Here is a 13,037-nt window from a genome sequence, read left to right as displayed (position 1 = left end):
GAACTTTAACATGCTCACTGAGCCTTTTATAGTCTAAGATAAGACCTGAATGCTGAAAACCAGCAAACTGCCAAAACGTCTGCTTTTATAGAGGTGCTCACACTTGCTGATAACAGTTAATCAAGTGCATTTGATTAGCAGCAACTGGCTCCCACTTGCACTTTTAATTCCTAAGGAAGCAGTAAAAGTGTACTTCATTTTTCACAGCACTCTTGTGAGAAAATCTCTATCCGTCATAATGCATGATGCCATGCACCTGGACAGATCAAAGTGGAGTCAAAGAAATTCATATTTAGTATTCTGATGAAAATTGAATGATGGATCAATTATTGCACTGCAAACTAAATTTGCTCATTACTGAATATTTTTGGGAGAAGCAGAATGAATACAGTTAAGAACGAGTGAGAGAGACAGAGAGAAATTGTTGACACAGGATGAGTCATCTACCCATGGTCATGTACAGACACAACATAGTATGTGCTAAAAGGCCGAACTATCACTCTCTGCTGCAGATTCTCAGTATGTTAGCACTGAACTGCCAGAACGGATTTCCATTCAGCAGCGTGACTACAGGAAAAAAGAAGATTCATGTGAATATTCATGTGTGACTATATGTATGGGACACATATATGCAGTTCATAATATATAAATATATTATGAGTTACCAGATGTCAGAAAACAGTTTCAGGCTTTGTAAGCAGTCATTGTTCTTTTTCTAGCTTTTAGAGAGCTTTTGAAACCCAAGTCAAACCTTAATCGCTGCTTTAGTGTTGCATCTTTGTCTCCCCTGAGTCACATACATACCTGTTTGACTTCAGCCTGCAGATGCCTTAACTGGACACACTGCTCCAAGTGTCTCCTGTGCTGTTCTGCGGCGAGATCCAACTCCTGCTGCTTCTCGTGGAGAAACTCCAGCAGGTCCTGAACCCGTGTGGCCATGTCCACGTCTCGGTCGCATAACAGCTCCACACCTGCAGAAAGTGGACATTCTGTTGTGTTACCAACACTGAAAAAGGTTTTCTAACATAATCAGGATGGTTATACTATACATCACTATATTTCCCAGCATCCATACAACAGCAGCAGCCACAGCTGGATGGCTTCCTATTTTTACACTCTACAAATTATTCATGGAAGGCACGAGTAGAGGAATGAGCTGGGAAATGACAGTAGCAAAGGTTTGGCCTACCAGAAGTCAAATAAGGGACTGAGCTCCCGAGGGTATTTTAGCCCGTGCAGAATTTCCCCTAACGACTGGCACTGGGTCGCCCCCTTGAATAAATACTCAAGGTTTAAATGTATTTATATTCCCTAACTCACCAGACGCCTGGACCTCCGTGACATACTGCAGCAGCTCTTGTCCCTGGTGGATGACATCAAAGGTGAGGTTGTTCATGGTAAGAGCTTTGTCCGCATGATGCTGCAGCCTCTGCTCAGCCAGTGTGAGATCCTCCGTGTCAAAGTCGCTCATCTGCTGTGACAGTTCCTCATTCCATGACTCCAGGTCTGAGATGATCTGAGAGGGGCAGAGAGGGTTAAGGCAGGAAGAAGGGCTAACATGCACATAAAATGGGAGAACGTTTCCTTTTTGTATTATTATTTCCAAAAAGGACAGTGACAATGAAGAAACATTTGCACCAACAGCTGTGCGCTACTTAATCCCAGCAATTTGTCTTCTACACCACAGTTACCCCTCGATCTAGATATATATGTGTATTTTTGGTTAGTTAAAATCATTTTAAATGTATGTTCATTTGGTGTTGAAAAAGGGGGAAAATATATACCAAATGACTATGAATTCAAAAAAAAATCAGGGTTTCTATGTTTAAATATTATCCTGCTAATTCAAAGACAGATGTCTGACAAAAAAACAAAAGAAGAAGAAAGAGGGAAAGAATTGCATTTAAAAATATGACAGCTGTTTCATCTTCAATTAGCAACTCAAGCACTTTAAGAGCTGTAAGCCAGCAGCGCGCTGGCTTCCACAATAATGGATAATATATTACAAATGGTAATAAACGGCTGGTGGAGCAGATGTACCGAGATGTCAGCGCTTGTCTCTGACTGCCCACACAGACTGAATCATGATACCAGGAGCACCTTGATCCTGGCACCATTCAGCTCTGTCTCCATGCTGTCTCGATCTTTTTTGTCTTTCTTGTTTTCAAACCGTGAGTTATAGTTTTGTTGTTTTCTAGAAGGTATTCACCTCTTGCTCTGCAGTCTTTACTTATTGTATCAAGAGAGAGAATCACGTTTTATGAATACTGTTATTACAAGCAAACTTTTTTTTAACTAAACTTGACTTTACACATTCCAAAAGCACTTTAAGCACACAGGTATGCTGGGGAATCACATCTTAATGTCAGATCTGAGCTTTAGAGGGTGATATTTACATTGCTGCATCGGCACAAAATCAACTTATCAGATTTCAATATCCATGCTTTGTGCTGTTTTAGTAATATGAGCAAAATCCTGAAGTTTCTTTCGAGGTCTGACCCTAGTCTCTGTCCTAGTGTAACCCAACAAATGCATGTAAAGAATTTAAAGTTACCTTTGGGTAACTTGAGTCACCGTGCCCTAAAAATCAAAAGTCCAGATAAGAATTAAACATTTTCCTTGAAAATCAAAGCTGTCCTCTTCAAATTATAAACAGTTATCCTGTTATCCTGTTACTGTCATGGTCCTGGGTTTGTGACCAAGTAGTTTGTGCTTGTCTTGAATTGTTAGGTATTTCTGGAATGAGGTTTAAGATAATGTGTTATTTCCTGAGTATAATTTCCTTCTGTTTCTTAGTTTGGTTAATTCTCTGTTCCTTGTTTAGTTTCATTTAGTTCCCTTTTCATGTCCAGTCTTCCCTCTGTGTACCCGTGTTAGTTATTTGTGTCTCCCTGTGTAATCTGTCGTGTCTCCATCTTTATTGGACTTTTTCCTCAGTCTTCTATCTTCTATCTTTCCTCAGTCCCTATCTGGTCCCTCTGTTCCCTCTGTGTCCTGTGTGCGAGTTCTGAATCTGTCTCCGAGTCTCACACATGACAGTTACCCAGAAAACCTCCAACACAGTGAGGAAAAATAAGCCAACTGCTAACAGCCAGGCCAGTGAGTTTCAATATAAGGCAGAAAAATAAAAATCGGGAGACAGTCATACAGAAAATAGATGTTGAAAAAAGGAGAACAGCATTGATGGCATCACGTTCCTAATCATACGTGAATAAGTTAAACCTCCTCAGCCAGTACTGTGCTTAATTTAATCTGTCCCTCAGGTACATCCCCTGATCCAGATTGCCAGATACAGTTATTTTATTCATAATGCAGTTACACTGTACACTGCTAAAAATGTAATTTACTACAGCTTCTACATAACGTGTAATTATACATTTTGCAATGCTTAAGATTGTTACTGGTGTTCTCAGAGAGGTTCGCCTAGTAAGTGTGAGACAGCTGAGAGCTTTAAATATTCCCCCGAGATACAGAAAACAAGCCACAAATTCCAGCAACAAGAAAAACGTTGTGTTTCAAGAGTTTCTATGAATAAATACATATTCTGTGGAGGTATATTCATATTTTGGGAGGTATCAGTCTTCAGCTTCCTGATTTCTTTCTCCTTTTTCACCTCATGACAAAAGCAGACTCAGATGAGAATTGAACCAAGGGGAAAAAAAAGATTCACAAAGTTTAAAACTGATATATTGTAATTATTCAAAGCAATGCATGCATGAAAGTCTACTTCACAGGAAGGTCCTAATTGTAACTATTGAATAAGTATACAAAAGGCGAGATAGACCACTTCTACAACAGAGAACATTACCCTGTCTCCAAATGAAAAAGTGCCTCTGCTTTCTGCGCTGTGCTGTAGGAGTTTGGATTAATAGAATAAAATCTGCTCTGTACAGAGACACAATTTTTCTTTCAGTTAACACACAGGATAATCTTATCAAGCTTCGATAAGACAATAACAGATAATACCTTCTTAAACCAATATGATGATTTTTACAAATCTGGCAACAAAGTTTTAACAAACTTACCAAGCGCTCATTTAGACTCTGCTCTCCTCTCCTCTTACAGTTGAGTAAAATGCCCTCTGAGTACAAAAAGACCATTTCCTTAATCTACAAAGTCTGAAATGACTAACTAATGGAGGAGAAGTGTCCCCTCTGACTGTTTTGGTCTTGGTGCTATGCACTCATACACAGCTTTTGTCAGGCAATAAAGCACTGAGGGAGGGGTGTGCGTCTCACCTCAACCAGTGCCCTCATCTAACATACACACCCCCCCAAGTTAAGCCAGGAGGGAGTGTCGTTGTGCAACTGCGCGTGTGTGGAGTGGCAGGAATGCCTTTTCCACTCATCATATTCCTCAAAGTCCCTCTGTTAATCCTGTGTGCAAGAGTGGGTGTACCTGACCTGACACGCACATGTAATATACACCCCTTCATATAATACTACATTTTAAAAGCTTTACATATTGTAATGTTTTGACTCTACATTATATTTAAGAGGTTTAAGAGGTTTGTGCTCACCTTTTTATGTGGGCCCACAGTAGTCAAGAAATCACCCGAGACGTCTGCCCGTCTGACCACTAAATCCTGCTCGACCACCGTGGAAGTAACCCCATTAGCACTCTACAATTGCCCGCATCCTCCACCAAAGCTGTCGCGAAATCAATCAATGTAGAGCAGTGTCACAAACCACGGAGGCCCCAGAAAAGTCCGCCCGGAGAAAACATCAATATATGTCTTCTGACCAAAATACATGTTTTGGATACTTATAAAGCAGTGGGGTACACGCCCCCCCCCCCCCCCCCATGGCGTCAATGACAGATTAAAATAGGTTCCAGACAATGTTGGATAACACCTCCCACCCACTCCATAACATGTTGGTCAGTCACAGGAGCTCGTTCAGTGAGAGACTGAGATTACCGAAAAGCACCACTGAACGACACAGGAAATCATTCCTGCCTGTGGCCATCTCCCTGTACAACGCATCCACTTAACACACTGTTTGCTGCTACAGCTACACATGTTTCTTTTCCAACTATTTATTTATAAGTGACTTATGTATGTATGTATGTATATATATGTATATATTGTACTATTCTTAGTTAGCGTATTGTCTGTCTTGTCTTAATGTTGGTTTAAAATGGAGCACTGTAACAAAAAATAATTTCCCCCAGGGATCAATAAAGTATTCTGATTCTGATTCTGATTAGTCACAGTTAATCATACATCTTTAATAGCTATAAGCAGACATAGAACTTCTCTTTTCTATAACACCTTCCATACAAGGTAATAAACTTCAAGCCCTCAGGGTCTCTGGAGCTAATTATTGACTCTGATCGTCTGTTACCAAGTAGAATAAAATATAGTAAGACACCAAATGAGTTGAGGCCTCAGGCCGGACACATTCCTAGATTATATGTATTATATGTACTGTAAGCATGCATTGCAGTTATCCTTCTATGTTCTAGTTTCCCTCAGCATGTATCACCTGGACAGTCACGCCAGTGAAGCTTAAGACCCTCAATGAACCGAACATCAACTCGAAATAAGCACAAATATGCAATGTGTATGAAATACTTCTGACTGTACCTGTAATAAAAGTTAACATAATGGAAGGATCCTCAAATGGACATCTTCAATAAACAACTGTAATGCAGTATCAATACTGTGAGAAATATTATTACATGAAATAATGCTGTAAAGAATGTTATTAATGCAATTATAATGATGCAGATTATATGGCAGCAATAAAATAATTTCTGTATCTCCACAATACTTATGGTTAGTAGATTCTTCTTAAGTTAACGATATTTTTGTTCAGATGAAGAGAGCAGACAACTCAACACTTAACATGCTAGCTGATATGTGACGAGCATTTTTAACATATTTATCATTTGCTACTAATAACATTACAACCAGGTTTATTTTAAGGATATTAATAGAAACGTACCCATTGACTGTTTATAGACTGTTAGAGACGCTAATAAAAGCCTTGCGATTCTTACAGTTCTTCATAATATTCACAAACATATGTGAGTCTAAGTCATTTATCAGTTGGGTAACTGTTAACAAATGAACTTTTTTAGTTTTATAGGATACATTTTTGTTATACATTTATTTGCAGTCAAGTATGCATTTTTGCAGCTATTACATTTATTAACATTTGCTATGTTATGCTGTACTATGCTTTATTATGCTAAAAGATGACAAAAGACGCTTATTATTAGATAATTACATAATCATATCTTCATTAACGCGCTCACCAGACACTTTGTGGGGTTCACCTGTTTGACTGCTCGTGAATGAAAATATCCGATTAGCCAAACACAGGCAGCGACATTTACGCATGTCAACATGGTCTTGAGACATCCTGTTCAAACTCAAGCTAAACGTCAGAGTGGGGGAAAATTTTCCCACACTGATGTCTCTAGAGTTTAAAGAGAATGGTCTGAATAAGGGAAAATCAGTGAGTGTGAGTTCTCTGGGTGCGTTATTGATTAGAGCGAATGACCAGATAGTTTCAAGCTGATAGGAAGACAACAGTAACTCAAATAACCACTTGTTACAACCAAGCTGTGTAGATCAGCATTTCTGGACATGCAGTGTGGCAAACCTCGAAGCAGATGAGCTACAGCAGCAGACGACCACCACAGATTCTGCTCATGCCAGCTAAGAATGGGAAACTGAGGCTGCAGTTCACACGAGCTCACTAAATTTAGAGAATAGAAGATTTGATAAACGTTTTCTGGTCTCATGAGTCTCGATTTCTGCTGTGACATTCACATGGTTGGGCCACAATTTTCTGTAAATAGCATAAAAACACAGTCCTATCTTGTATTGTATTAACGTTTAGAGCCAATGGTGGGAAAATATGCGTGACCGATATTTTCATGCCACACTTTGGGGCCCTTAGTATCAACTGAGCATTTAAACACTGCAGTCTGCCTGAGTTTTGTTGCTGACCATTTTCATCCCTTCACAAAGCTGAAATTATCTCAAACTGGTTTCTTGAACAAGACAATGAGCTGACTGTATTCAAATGGCATAGACAGCCATAGATCCCAGAGCAACTTTGGCATGTGGTGAAAAGAGAGATTCACATCATGGATGCACAGCCAACAAATCTGCAGCAACTGTGTGATGCTATCATGTCAATGTGCAGCAAAATCTCTAATGAATGTTTCTAACACCTTTGTTGAATCAATGCCACAAAGAATTAAGGAAGCAAAAGTAAGTCTAATCCAGTACTAGTAGGTTGTACCTAACAAGGTGGCTGATGAGTGTAAAGTAAAGCCAAGAGATAATCAGGAGACTCATTCTGTGGGCTTTCCATTTACCATCATCATCATCATCATCATCATCATTATCGCAGGATCACCAAACCAAGTTACAGTCATCCACTTACCATGAGTGCTGGTGCTCTATGGAGTAGCTGTTTAAGCTATTTTTATTCTGGACCAAAAACACTAAACTTACCACCCACAGAAACCACAAGTGATGAGTTTATAATTGAAAACCATTTTCCAAGATTAATATATTCATTATGTCCTCAATAATGACTTTCCACATCTCTTCTTCTTACTTACATGATTCTTATTAATACAAGCCTGCATCTCTTTTCAGTGCGTTTGCTTCTAAAGTGCCAGAGTGTAATTCTTCTGTCAGCACAGTATGGCTCAACAAATCTAATTTGATAGCCATGATAAAAATAAAAGCAATGCTTTCTCTCTTTCTTTCTTTCTTTCTTTCTTTCTTTCTTTCTTTCTTTCTTTCTTTCTTTCTTTCTGTTTTTTTTTAAGAGCAGCGCTCATTTCTGAGCACCAGCTGAGTACAGCGTTCACTCTCACAGCAAGATGCTAAGGAATTAGCAAACTGCTAACTGGGGAGGGGGAGACATAACTGGAGCGAGTCAGTGGATGAGATTCATCGAGTGGAACTAAACACTTTTTTAATGTAGCGCACGTGTGAGTATGACTGTGAATTTAGCCGAGATTTAAACCAGCTGGAATCCTCACTCCAGGACTGAATCTTCCTTTCACGCTGTAATGGTCCATCAGCTCACAGTCACAGTCATTTTGGTTTGCCAGTAAGCCCGCTGTCACATGTAATTGATCTTTTCAACAGCCAATAAGAAAAAACAAATTGGCTGATATGATACATTCTGTTATTTCTTTCTTAGCGTATCACATGTGTAGCACTTTGTTTTTCATGTCCAAACTTTTAGTCTTTTTGGTCCCTGCTGTACACCTTAATTTCTCCCTTTTCATTGAAAACACCTTCCTGCGGTGTGGATATTTGAAACATTCTGTCTTCGCTTTTACATCTAAAGATCACGAGTTCTACTATTCTGGTGTTTCTTGTTCTGTCTTCCTCACTCTCACTTTAAAAATAAATATGCATCATACACCAACCCTCTATTTTCCGCCTACTTACGTCAATTGCGTCCCTTTCAAAGATGCGGAGCTGGAGGAAGAGCTCAAGTTTGATCTTCCTTTCCTGGAACAACTCCTCCATCTGGCCCTGGGCCTCGTCCAGCTGCTGCAGCACGCTCTCAATGTGGGCCATGGAGCTGTTGTGCGGAGTCTTGTTGCTCGAGATGGCAGAGTCTCTGTAAGCAGGGGTTAAATGGAGAGGACTTTGTTCCCAATTTTTGTCAAGTCATTCTGTTAGAAATCACCCTCACCCATTTTTCCCAGTGTATTCTTCTATCAGCGCTTCTTGTTTTCCTTTTATCTCATGAACACATGATTGTTGAATAATTGGAAAATATGTGTAACCCAAGGCCATCTCCAGATGGCAAATGTGACAGATGATCAGATGAACATTGAATATTACAATATTCAGACTTTAGTGAGGCATTTAAAAATGTAATAATACTAATAAATGATCACCTGAGCTGTTGTATGAGGTCCTCTCCTTCCTTTATAACATTGACTGTTGCCTGCAGGGTGGTCTGCTGCTGCTGGCCGAATCGCTTGATCAGATCCTGGACTGCCTCGACTGACTCTGCGTAAACATCATCCAGCAGTTCTTTCTGAAGCTCCTCCAGCCATGTCCACAGCTAAGTGTGATCGACAAAGAAAAAAAAGCCAGTTCAAATGTAGAGAAAAACAGCACAATAATCTGCAGACACATGTTTGAGGGTGGTGCATATAGTGGTGTGAGTTAAACAGAAATCTAAGAATAAACAGACGAGCTGCCAAATGGATAGACGAGAGATATGAGACAGAAATCAACAACAAATCAAATCCAACCAGTTCTTTTCAAAGCTGGTGTTTTGTGAATGGTCATCTTTGTAACAGATTAGCCATCTGGGTGAATTGGCTCAGGGTACTGAAGCCCTGGCATACGGTCCAGGCTGCAGGGGAGAGACCCTGGCACCCATTGTTTGTCTAACACCCACGCTGCCAACACAAAAACATGCCTACTTTTGATATTGTTCACTGCGTTAACTATGTTACATATTACATGGTTTCCATACTGACACAGACCATTAAAAATGTGTGAAAAGTGAAATCAAGTGAGCGACTAATTTTTCAGAACAAATGCTTCTCTCTTTGTCAAAGCCCTTGTCTGAGAATTTCTGATTAAATAAAGATGGCTACTTTTATTAGTCCGAGCCTTCTGATCAGTTAGCTTCGTGGAAAACAGGTAAACTGCTTCTTATACAATGTAGTTCATGCCCTGTCATCACAGTAAATTTGCCCTCTATCACACTGGACTGCATCCAAAGGATTCTGCAGCACTTGAAGAAGTGATGGGCAGCAGAGTTGGAAACATTCACTTGTACAAACATATGCATGCAGAGAAAAGAATCATAGTGGCACAAACACAAACACACATGCTCAGAAATGCACGTGCGCTCACACAGATAGCGTACTGCTATCATTGTGAGCTGACAGATGGGATGAAGGAGATTAGTCCATATGGGCATTAAAGACTAGCTTCATTAATAATACCTAGGCTCTTACTGTCTATGAGTCTATGTAAACAGGATGTAGTGTTAACACATGCAGAGAGCACTGCCTTTCCGTCTGGGAAGGTTAATTTTGACAGTCAAAGATGCTCAAAAGAGTTATTTCAAGGAGTGCTTAGCACAAATGCATTTTTACAGCTCCCTAAAGGCTTAAGAAGACAACCTAAAGACCCGCCTGCCTTAATCAAAGTCAAGGAGAAGGCAGATGAGGTCAGATTACCTTTGTATGGCGTGTGAATGGTTACTACAGAGGCAAAAGAAAATTATACTCTTTGTTTTTTACAAACAGCATAATGATTGTTGCAGGAACACATCTGGAACCAATCTGATGCATTTATACAAACACACTTTACATAAATTGCTACGGCTATTCAACATAGCCTGCATGTGAAAATGCCAGAGCAAAGTTAGCCTGCGGAGTTTATTGCATTTCAGCTGGAGCTGCAACAAAAATATGAAGACAGGTAACTCAGTTTAAAATATGTTTCTTAATACAGAATAAACATCATTGCATCATTTTTATACACACTGTCCTCTTACTGTATTAGTCGCATTAAATTCTAGCAATAAGCAAAACGGAGGAGTGAAATCAATGCTGCAAACAGGACAAGTTGAAGCAGGGAGAGGGACACACACCTCTTTGACATGTGTGTGGAAGGCAACAGACATGTCCAGCAGCACTTTACGTTGCTCGACACGTCGCACAAAATCCTGGATGCGGTCTTCAAGCTGGTGGGCGGCCTGGTAAATTTCCTCTGGGTCGCACTCTCCGGTCTGGGCCAGCTGCTCTGCAGCCTCTAGTAACTTGTCAGCATTGGTGTAGGTGTTCTGAAAGATTAAATACATTTAAAATGGGAATATTCTATCTCTTCCAAGTGACCTTTACAAGAAGAACTTTACTTACTTTCTCTTGTCATTTTTGTCACAACTTATTAAACTGAACGTACCAACTCAACATTTTGCTTTGTTTTGGGTTGTTTTTTGTCAAGTCTACACAGTGAAATACTGTTTTCAGGTTGTTGCAAAAATAATAAATTGATGGGAAAAAGTACGTCACAGAACAAAAAGTGTTTGCTTTGCTCACCTGTGCAACCTCTTCAAAGTCTTCATGCCTTTTCTGTAAAGCCCTGGCTCTGTGCAAAGACTTTCCAACACCTGTATGTTTGCTAAGGAAGGCCTCACCGTGATTTTCTATCCAGTCCAGCACCTTTAAAAACACACACAAACACATGCAGACACACAAGCACATTTAAACAGGTAAAAATAAGCAGTGCATTTGAGGATGCAGTACGTATTTCCCAGCAGTAGGGGGTACAATCGCCTGCATTTAGACCACATTAATTACAGCAGTCTATAGATGTCATCTCTCTGCTTCTCCCCACCCCCTTTTCTTTACTCCTTTCCTCCATATGCAGTCTGTCATGTTTAAATTACAGCCTGGGTGACTGGGTTTTGCTTCAGTGTAAATCCAAAGCAGTGTAAAGAGTCAGCATTCCCATTGTGTCTGTGAACAGATATAAGTCTTTGTACTTATTAATAACCTTATTATTTATTAAACAGATGGCCTAACTCCATCTGTTTCTATGTGGGGTTGTGAAAGGGATTTTCAACATCTCTGAGAGAATATTTTGATGAGACAAACACATATGAACATGCACACAATGCCCTCGACACATTATGTGACAGTAAATTGCATCACCATGGAAACCACTACCAAGAGAAAAAGGTGATAAAGAAGAGATGGGGAAGACAGAAGCATAGATGTACAGCAAGAATGAGTGAGAGAGAAGGAGAGGTGGAAGAGGGGTTCCTGCCCAGAGGACAGAAATACACCAACTCAGAACTTTGATCTAAGAACTTGATCCCACCACAGCCACACATAGAGACGCTCACTCAAAAGAAATTAAAAAAAATCCCCAGAGGAACTTAAAAAAAGCTACTGAAATAACTGGAGATTATTATATCGTATTCTTAATATCACCCCCTCATTTTTTAAATTCAATTTCCAGTTTGAACTGGAAAATACAAATATTTATAAGATTCAATAACCCTAAAATTGACATATAATGACAAGCCTAGGAAATCGCTCTTCATTGACATCCTCTCAAGCTCTCAGAGTAAAAAATGCTTAAGTGGACGGATTCCTGGATTGGATAGTTAAGTAGCCAGAGTACAGACAATTTAAGTCTACAGGGAAACTAATTCAGACATAAGGGCAAGATGGGACAGCACTTTATGCAATTCCTACTGTACTGTCGTTGTGTGGGCGTTGAGAGTCTCAGCAAAGCCAGGTTTTGCTGTGGATGTTTGCACACATTTCTTACTTGCTGTACATCCTGCTGAAAGACACACAGCTGCAGGCGCTGATGCAGACGGACTTTGCGATGCTGCCAGATGTTTTCCAGTTGCCTTTGATGATGCAACACCTCATGGATGATATCCAAAACATGATGCACAGCCTTGGAGTAGTTAGCTGATGCCATCAACGAATCTGCACTTCCTGGGGTCAAGGGTCGCTGCAGTTTGTCCAACAGAGACTTGCCATCCTGGCTTACCTTTGAAAGTTGATGGGCAGTGTGACATTTAGTACTGGGTGGATCTGATGCGTTTGATGCTGTAAGTAGACTTAGAATATTAATATTAATACAAAACTAAAATAATTTGAATATTATATATGTATAATATATGTTCTTTATAATTTAATTCAAAAAGTTAAAACTATTACGTAATCTATATTCATTTACATGCTGTATAGAAACATTTCAAGGCATTTTATGTAATTTTGAAAATGATGGGCTATGGCTCATGAAAATCAGAGTCTAAGATCTCATATTATTAGAATATTTCCTAAGATAAATAAAAACAGGATTTCTAATGTAGAAATGTGGAATTTCTGGAATTTTTGGGCTTCCTCTTGACAATATCGCATAGATTCTCTGTGGAGTTGGCTGGCTAGTCAAGCGTACCAGTAACATGGTCAGCAAACCATTTAGAAGTAGTTTTACCACTCTGGGAAGATGCTAAGCATCTCCATAAGGTTTGTCAACAGACTCAAGCAGGAAG

At 39.7% G+C, this 13,037-nt stretch overlaps 1 protein-coding gene across 5 annotated transcripts in view; it reads right to left on the bottom strand.

Moving 5' to 3' along the window:
- The window catches only part of triob (trio Rho guanine nucleotide exchange factor b), a 116,041-nt gene that overhangs the window by 45,337 nt on the left and 57,667 nt on the right, over positions 1 to 13,037 (bottom strand). For all 5 annotated transcript variants that reach the window (XM_085422339.1, XM_085422344.1, XM_085422340.1 and 2 more), the window contains 7 exons: positions 12,299 to 12,529; positions 11,059 to 11,181; positions 10,611 to 10,802; positions 8,890 to 9,059; positions 8,432 to 8,606; positions 1,321 to 1,516; positions 805 to 971 (listed from right to left, as the gene is read on the bottom strand). In XM_085422339.1, coding sequence (XP_085278465.1) covers positions 805 to 971; positions 1,321 to 1,516; positions 8,432 to 8,606; positions 8,890 to 9,059; positions 10,611 to 10,802; positions 11,059 to 11,181; positions 12,299 to 12,529 — 1,254 coding nt within the window. The remainder of the gene's footprint in view (positions 1 to 804; positions 972 to 1,320; positions 1,517 to 8,431; positions 8,607 to 8,889; positions 9,060 to 10,610; positions 10,803 to 11,058; positions 11,182 to 12,298; positions 12,530 to 13,037) is intronic.

The sequence above is a fragment of the Rhamphochromis longiceps genome, linkage group LG11, assembly GCF_057381845.1.
Source record: "Rhamphochromis longiceps isolate RC_006_pf linkage group LG11, R_longiceps_female_GT1.1, whole genome shotgun sequence".
Classification (NCBI taxonomy): Eukaryota; Metazoa; Chordata; class Actinopteri; order Cichliformes; family Cichlidae; genus Rhamphochromis; species Rhamphochromis longiceps.
The sequence above is the reverse complement of the archived record's forward strand: the minus strand, read 5'-3'. Positions and strand labels throughout refer to the sequence as shown.